This window comes from Brassica napus, chromosome C3 (assembly GCF_020379485.1).
Source record: "Brassica napus cultivar Da-Ae chromosome C3, Da-Ae, whole genome shotgun sequence".
NCBI lineage: Eukaryota > Viridiplantae > Streptophyta > Magnoliopsida > Brassicales > Brassicaceae > Brassica > Brassica napus.
Window position 1 is genome coordinate 18,597,713 of NC_063446.1, and position 8,390 is coordinate 18,606,102.

Below are 8,390 nucleotides of genomic sequence, written 5' to 3' on the forward strand. Positions count from 1 at the left end.
GCCTACAGCCAGTCAGCCACTTCTCCCTCATATCATCTCTCCGCATCAGTCAGCATTCGTGCCAAAGATAGCTATAGGTGATGGTGCGATCCTGACCAGACTCAACATGAGGGATTCAAAGATCAACAATCAACCAGCTAGGAGGGTGATCAAGACACAATCTAATGGGCTGTTTAGAAGCTTCACTGATCTGATCCGAGATATAATGGATAGAGAGAATACAAAGGCTACTCTTGTTGCAGCCTTTGATACACTTGATCAGGCTTTGAATTAGCATAGAAGACATGAGATTAGCCAGGAGAGACGTCCAGCTAGAAGGCAACACATCGAGATTGGACAAAGATGGCTTTTGCATTAGAGTTCAATGGAGAAAAGTGTTACATGGATCCATAAGGATCTCTATGTGTGCAAACTGGACCAGAAGGACATCAAGGATGAGTTGGGCTTCATCATGGGCGTACCCAAGAAGTAGTTTGCTGAAGTAGGGCCTTTCAAGCCCAAGAAGTGGAAAGACAAACCGGCTTGATTTAAGTTGGTCGATTTCTTTAGCTTAGGTGTATTTCCGATTTCTTGTAATGCTAAACAAATTAGGATTAGGATTTGGTTTTCATAAACCAATTATATATAGGTTTTGGTTTTCAATTTTAGATTAAAATTAAGTGTTTTCTAGTTAAGGTTTTCTACATGACTTTTATATAAGCCAAAAACTGCACATATTGTAGCTTATTCTCTTAATAAAACTAAAGCTTTTGGCTTTTTGAAAACGTCCCTTTGGGGACACCCTTACCTTGTTCACGTGGAGACCAAGATTTCTTTGTCACACTAGGTACTAGGTAGCGTGAGCTTCCGTGGTTCATCCTAGACATGAAGCAGGGTGCACATATATCTCAGGAGTCGCTAAACAACTCTAGAGCATTCCATAGCTCTATGGTGAAGAACCCCTAACGTCCTGGAGCTTCTCAGGCTAAAGGATCCACCCATCATCCCTTTAGTGTGATTGGGATGAGGTCTTCCTATCCAAGGCCGAACCACAACAACGTCCTCATCACTCATGATATTCTCTACAATGTCCGTACATCAAAGGCAAAGGTCCGATGTTCTATGGCGGTTAAGACCGACATGAGTAAGGCATATTATCGCGTTGAGTGGATCTTCCTTGAGGCGGTGCTTCAGAAGTTGGAATTTTACGAGAAGTGGATATCTTGGGTCATGAGCTGTGCGACTTCGGTTTCATACTTATTCCTAATCAATGCTGGCCTGCAAGGGAAATTATTACCCTCCAGAGAACTCCACCAAAGGATCCGCTCTCACCGTACCTCTTTATCTTGTTTACAGAAAATATTTTTCGGAAGGTGTATGAAAGCTCAAAACAAATTATTTTGAATATTATTGGGGGCACGTGCACCTATTCCTCTCGTCCTACATCCGCCCCTGGGTGTATACAAGTGACTGAACGATGTAACGTTTTTTCTTACACACATTTCATAAAGAGATGTAAACGGATCAAGAAAATTCATAAAAACATCTCTTTTCACACATTATTAGAACACATATTATAAATAAAACATTATGAAAAATACAAAATAAAAAGTGAAAATGACTAGGAAGTCTCAAACCCCTTGAACGATATAAGACATTAAATACGGGTAAGAAAATAAAGCTATAGGTAGCAAACTTGTGAAGGAAAGTTGAAATCATGAACTGTAAACGAGAGAGGCAACAAAAGGTTGTTATTATATGGCTAACCCTTCTGGATATCTGCATGTGGTCTCTTATGGTCCAAGACGATAAGGACCATCGCCCATGTAATGACCATCCATGTATAGAGCTGCGTGGTGCGGGTGCTGTAGACCATCCATCACCATGAACTGCATGTCCTCGGACGGTTTCCAGTGACGTTTTCTTTGGTTTATGAACCAATTGTTGATCTGTTTCTGATCTAACCCCGTTGATTCCGCCAACGCCACCTTCTCTGATTCCTGCCACACAACACAAATCAGAACCATATCCATATCATCACTTTTTTAGTATTGTTCATTGTTTAAAAACGGTAGATTTAATCATAAAAGCTAGACGATATTAGTTTCAATAAAAGAAAAAGTAGATGTTCTATAAAAAAGGTTGATGATAGTCAGACCAGGTTATAAAATACAGTCTGCTGCTTCGAACAATCTAGATGACTGAAGAATATTAAGGCCCTCGTTATAAGGGAAAAGTATATCATTCAAGGTTTCGGAACATACAAAATAATGATATACTATGGAAATTTTAAAGCAAACTTATCTTATTTTCTTATAGAACTTTTTAGCAACACACATATACCAACGCGCTTTCAATAAATATGATATAACACTTATCTTATTTTCTTATTTTCTTATTTTCTCAGATCATTCAACTTCTTTTGTAACACAAAATGTAATGCCATGCACTTCTCAGACAAGAATCCAAACAAATATTTGTGTAAATACATAATTTGAAACAAAATATTTCCCTCCAATTTTTCAGTTTATTGTAGCTTTAGACGACTGATATTTTTTTTACAAAGCAGAAGCATGGCTCTGTTAGGGTATCTCCAACCATAATACTAAAATTGGTGTTGAAATTACACCAAATTGGTATTTAGGTGTTAAACTTTATTTTTCATGTCCAACGATCACACCAAATTCTACACCAAAACAATATTTTATTATCAACTTTTTAGTTATATATATATATATTTATTTATTTATTAGATTTGGTAATTTTATCTTTATTTTATTTATATAAGCTATTTTTCTTTTAGAAGTTGATTGTTTGGAGATTTTAAACTAGTTTTTGGTTTTTGATTTTCCAAAATCCATTTTCCACCCAATCATGATTTTAGTAAAGTAGATTTCCTATTTTTTAGGAAAACTAGTTTTTGATTCCTTTTACTCTTTTCTACGTAAAAGCCAAAATCTCTTCTTTTTTTTTGTTTCTCCTTACATTTTGCCACGATCAAGAACTAAAATGTATTTTTTATTTTTGAAAAATATTATTAAATTTAAATAAATAACGTAGAATATAAAACCTACACTTGCCGCTCTATAACACCACACAAAACAAACGTGAAACAACATTACATTTCTAAGCAGTTGGAGTTAATTATCTTCACTACTTATTGAAGCAGTTAAAATTCTATCAAGGTAAGTTAATTTATTATTGTTTAATAAATATTTTGTACCATAAAATTTTAAAGCAGATTAGTTAAAGCTGTTAATTATAAGTATAATAATTTTTCTACACTTTAATTAGTTTTGTATTTTTTAAAAAAAATACATAAAATATTTTAATAAAGTTATTCTTTTAATAAAATTAATTTTTAGTTTATGAAAAATAATATTTATTATTATGTAATACACCATTTGTGTACTTATATTTACCACAATTTTAGATATAGTTGTTAATTTTTCGTTACATTTTTAATATAAATTTATAAATACTATTTGTCCACTGTTGTTTAATTATAAATTTTACATAAAGCATATATAGTTAAATTCTACACATAGAATTAAATTTTTGTAGTTACCCATTATTCAATACATATATAAATTATAGTTATGGCAATTTTTATTACACAAGTTTATAATATAAAGTACATAGATATATATATATATATAACTTATGTTTAAACTTAGAATTAAATTTTTATATTTATGTTTAAACATAGAATTACATTATTTCATGTTTGTTTTTATTTAAAATAAGTTTTTATGTTTTGGTAATGATATTCTATATTTTATTATTTTCAGAATAAATATTTTATTATCGATAATATTTTTATTTATTATTTTAAAAGCAAAAACCAAAAACTAAAAACTAAAAACCAAAATCTAAAATCACCATTCATGTTTTTCAAAAAACTAAAATCTACTACAAAATCAAAAACCAAAAACCAAAATCTAAAATCTAAAAACCAAAAACTAAAAGCCAAAAACCAAAATCCAAAATCTAGAAACTAGGAAAACAATCATCACTTTAGTTAATGTGTATACTTTATTATTTATTTTATTTAAAATGTTTGTCAAAATTAAAACTTTATACATTTAAAAGGAAGATCATTTTTATTCTGTTGCAATTTAATATAATTGATGATACTAATTTAATTATATTATTAATTAAAATATAAAATAAAATAATATTTTAATGTTTTAGTAATGTGAAAATACAAATTAAAAATACAAGAAATTATGATATACTCATTTTAACTATAAGTTATAACTAAGTAAAAAAACTAATCTATCTATTATTAAATAAAAAATAATAAAATATATTATAGTAATATTTGGTGTAATGAATATTGTTAATTTGGTGTAATGCTTTTTACATTGCACTAAATTTGGTGGGATAGTATCACTTTTGGTGTTTTATTGGAAGTGGCATCATATTGACCAGAAAAAATACCTGTGTTTTTTTAACAACAAACAGCCATTCTATGATATATCAATTTTTTGTGGTAAATATGTATTCCTTTATTAAAAACCTTTCGCGATCACCACATTCGGTTTTATTTGTTTTATTTCCTGAAGCTGATAAACTATAACTATAGATCCACGGACTTAAACTTAAAAATTATTTCAAAATTTAGTAAATGATAAAAATGCTTATCAGCAATATATGTGTAAACGTGTTTGATATATGTATATATACATATGTTATGAAATATATGGAAACGCATAAAGGTTTGAACACAAATGATCTCTGCAAAGAGCCTAGCATCTACAAATGATCCCTGCAAAGAGCCTAATCGGCCTAAGGAAGGCCCTTTAGAGAAAATCAGGGCAATTTGGAGATCCCCAGCATCTACACTGTTTTCCAAAAGACTGGTTCTAGTATCTATATAGAGTGTATATTTTAAAAAAAACTGAAAGCATAGAGAGATAAGAGTAAAATTATACGTACAGAAGGATACGGCCACTTGTAATGCAATTCCCACCACGTGAGAAGCTTCTGCCTTGCTTCTTTGGGAAGTTTACCTTTCTTTTTTTTCTTGGACAGTTCTTGCTTTAGACTGCTCAAGTATCCACTGTACTTCTTCAGCAAGTGATTCTTGAGTTCCCGATCTTCCGCCCTCGGGTCTATTTCCGGTAATTCTGCTTCCCCTCCACTGTTGTTATTATCTTGTTCTTCGTCTGATGATTCTATTCCTTCACTTTTCCCATCTGTTTCAAATTTTAGCTTTTCATCAGTCTTATATTTTGATTCATAATTCACGAGCAATTTAATCGTACTGACTTTTTTATGAAAATTCGAAACATTTTGCATACTGGAATTGAGAATACCTATTTGTATTTTTTTTCATAGTGAACAACAAAAAGTGTTTGTGACAGTAGTACTTTGGGCCGGGTTAAAAGTAAGAAACCAAAAAAAGCCCCACCCTCTTTGGATGGATTCCGCAATAGGGAAAACAAGAACAAATATGCACATCTGTTTGCAGCCTACGAATTTCTATCATATTAACTATTATATTTTTATGATCTTAATTAACACTTGAATGTTTAGATAAAAATTTTCACCAAATATAATCATAATTAATTTTGGTCGCCTTATCACAATCTAATTGGTACAAAACTTTCCCGGGAACCAAAGAAATATGCGCCAATGTTGCTCATGAAATTCATCATGAGCCCTACCTTGCCATTATATTTTCTTTTCTACAGTCAATGGTTACATGTGGGTATATGCATGTATATGTATTTGTGAGTTTTATGACATTTACCAGGATTGTTGAGGATGTGAATGGGACCCTGACACAACATGCTAATTTGAGATTCAATACGACGTATATACTCCATTGCTTCTTCAATGGGCCGTGTTAGCTCCTCTCGATATTTAACCAGCATATCACAGTATGCTTCCTGTTGATAAAATTTACCATACAAACAAAAATAAAGACTTAACATATGCACTTGAAGAAACGACCCACTATAATTCAGTTTGATAATTAATTTACCATGAATTGATCCAATTCCGGGTCGCTAGACAGCGCAGTTACGGACGCTGTTGGCCGCTGCTGCCTCGCCTCGAACTCTTGTCTTGCCGCCGTAATTTTATCGACCACCTCAGGTGGTGCTCCAATCTGTATATGCAACCCGTTAACATATTTACGCATATCATCTCGTTAATTTAAACAAACAAGAGTGGTATTTTATATATTACTACAACAAAAATAAAACGAAATCCAGTGCTAAATCTATATAACCTTCTGGCAGTCCAAGTAGGCGTGTAGGAGGGTGGAGTAGTGGGGATGAGCGATGATCTTAGCTTTCATGGATTCCGTATCATTGTTGTTGTTGTTGTTGTTAGTTTCTTGAGTATTGTGGATGGCTTTCATCAACATAGAGTAGTGATTGATTCTTGAGGAGCTTGCTTCTGATTTAACAGATGCGTTGGTAGGCTGATCATGATCGGATCGGAAGCAATTCTCAGTCGTTTGAGGAAAAAGAGAGCTCATATGTGGGAACAACATGTGTTGTTGATGATTATTGTTATTAGTATTATTGTAACCAGAACCATAGTTGGTATTATTGTTGTTGGTGGTGGTGTTATCATTTTTGTTGGAAGAAGAGATTGGAGAGTACAAGAAACTTACTCTATGAGGAGTGGATCTGCTTTCATGTTGATATTCTTCCATACCCAGATGAATAAAAGTTGAGAGAGAAAGAGAGAGAGAGAGAGACAATATAAAAAACTAATGTAATAAAAATAAAACCCTAGAAAATAAAGGGATGGGTGCAAAATGAAGGGGATGTATGTATTCTTTCTTTTGTTCTTATTTCAATCAAAGGTCGATGTTAGACTTTAACCAAATCAAATCCACATGACTAGACGACTCATATCTACGAATCAGAAAGGTGCTTCATAAAAAAAATTGTGAGGTGAAGTTGCACCCAACAAAACAAATAAATTGAAAACGAGATATTTTGAGGAAGAAAAAACGAACTAGGTAAATAGAATTCGTCAAAAAGTGACATGGAAGAGAAGAAATTATAAAAAGATGAGAGAGAAAGAGGAGAGATGTGTTAACAATAATTAAGAAGTTGGGTGGGTTGAGTGGATTGACAAGACGTCGTTTGCTTTGGTGGCAATAATAAATATTTGAAAATTAAAAATAAAGGTAAGAGAGAATGGACAAGAGATAAAGGCTTCCCTTCTTTCCTCCTTTCTCTTCTGTTTCCCTCTCATAGGCTTATTCTGTATTAGAAAATTGAAAGTTTTTTTTCTTCTTTTGGGTCAAAAACTAAGTTTGTTACTCTATGATATATAATGTGGTTAAGCTCTAGGATTAAGATGTACCGTCAATGTTTTGATTATTAAGATGTACCGGCAATGTTTTAATGAACCAGGTCTCCGCAGCTATATCAATACCGATACATTTTTGAGAAAAGAAAAAGAAGAAAATATTTGTTAACCCTACCCCTACAAGAAGATCTATTTATGTAACAGATTGGTTGATGTGCAGATATTTGTAAGCAATTTGTAAAATAAATTTAGATGTTTTGAGAATATGATCAAATGATTAATTTCTGATTTGATATTCGTATTACATCGGTGGAGAGAGATTATATTGTACTCGTTTTCGGATAGAAGATTGCACAAGAAACAGAGAAGATAAAGAAAGAAATTATAAATATGCTTCACTGGGTGTTACACGAAGTTCTATCAGTTTCAACTATTGGCTCTATGATAAGACCATGCTACAAACACTTCTTTCAACACTTGTTCTGTTCCACGGTCAACAATCAATTTTATATTTATTCATCTCAAGATATATATTACCCAACCGGTGGTATGATGGTAAAGAAACCTCGGCTGAGGTGCCCGTCATCACGACTTCGAACCCGGCCACAGCGGATTTAACATCCCTTCTGTTGGGGCGCTGGACCCCCTACAGAAGGATAGTTGGGAATGTGGCTGTACAGATACCAAAGTTACCAAAAAAAAAATATATATATATATATATATTACTCTATTTCATGATTCATGAAATCTATAGAGTGCCAAATATTTTATACAAAAAGAAAGAAGCGAAAGTTCTAGGGATCTAAATTAAAAACATCCGCTCATCGAAATTTTTATAATTATTCCTTCACCGGATTTGTTCAAATGCCCTAAGGCCATCTCTACCAGAGGAGGTGCCAACCATCTCTTATTTCTACAAACACGACTTAAAAGAGTTTAACATAGACATAGGTTGATGGACTGGTCTTTGGCTATCAGTCATATTGAATAGCAATTTCGAAGAATTAGTATCTGAAAATCTAATGTTAACTAAACTCATTTATCCTTTTTATTTAACATTAGGTAATTTGGGTATTTACAAGTATTTAGAAAGTAAAAATAGTTCTGTTACAGGGGTTTTTGGTTAATTT

At 32.6% G+C, this 8,390-nt stretch overlaps 1 protein-coding gene and 1 pseudogene across 2 annotated transcripts; both read right to left on the reverse strand.

The window, feature by feature from the left end:
- Positions 1-1,501: 1,501 nt before the first annotated feature.
- Positions 1,502-6,971, reverse strand: LOC106385545 (homeobox protein knotted-1-like 1). Of its 2 annotated transcripts, XM_013825456.3 has the most exons (6): positions 6,611-6,968; positions 6,221-6,415; positions 5,972-6,097; positions 5,738-5,876; positions 4,921-5,180; positions 1,502-1,979 (listed from the first exon to the last, which is right to left on the reverse strand). In XM_013825456.3, the coding sequence occupies exons 1-6, from the start codon at positions 6,650-6,652 to the stop codon at positions 1,773-1,775; spliced, it is 969 nt and encodes a 322-aa protein (XP_013680910.1). In that variant the 5' UTR covers positions 6,653-6,968; the 3' UTR covers positions 1,502-1,772. The 2 variants fall into 2 exon arrangements, with proteins under 2 accessions (XP_013680910.1, XP_013680909.1); XM_013825455.3 differs by having other exon boundaries at positions 6,221-6,971.
- Positions 6,972-8,068: 1,097 nt separating this feature from the next.
- LOC125584925 lies at positions 8,069-8,183 on the reverse strand (annotated as a pseudogene).
- Between the last annotated feature and the right edge of the window lie 207 nt (positions 8,184-8,390).

What these genes read in the sequence shown, in the direction of transcription:
- LOC106385545 (XM_013825455.3), bottom strand. Translation starts at nt 6,652, where the DNA reads ATGGAAGAATATCAACATGAAAGCAGATCCACTCCTCATAGAGTAAGT. An exon ending in CGGAATTGGATCAATTCATG is followed by an intron (nt 5,877 to 5,971) that starts GTAAATTAATTA and finishes TTTTATCAACAG; the next exon opens with GAAGCATACTGTGATATGCT. An exon ending in TCACATCCTCAACAATCCTG is followed by an intron (nt 5,181 to 5,737) that starts GTAAATGTCATA and finishes AATTTGAAACAG; the next exon opens with ATGGGAAAAGTGAAGGAATA.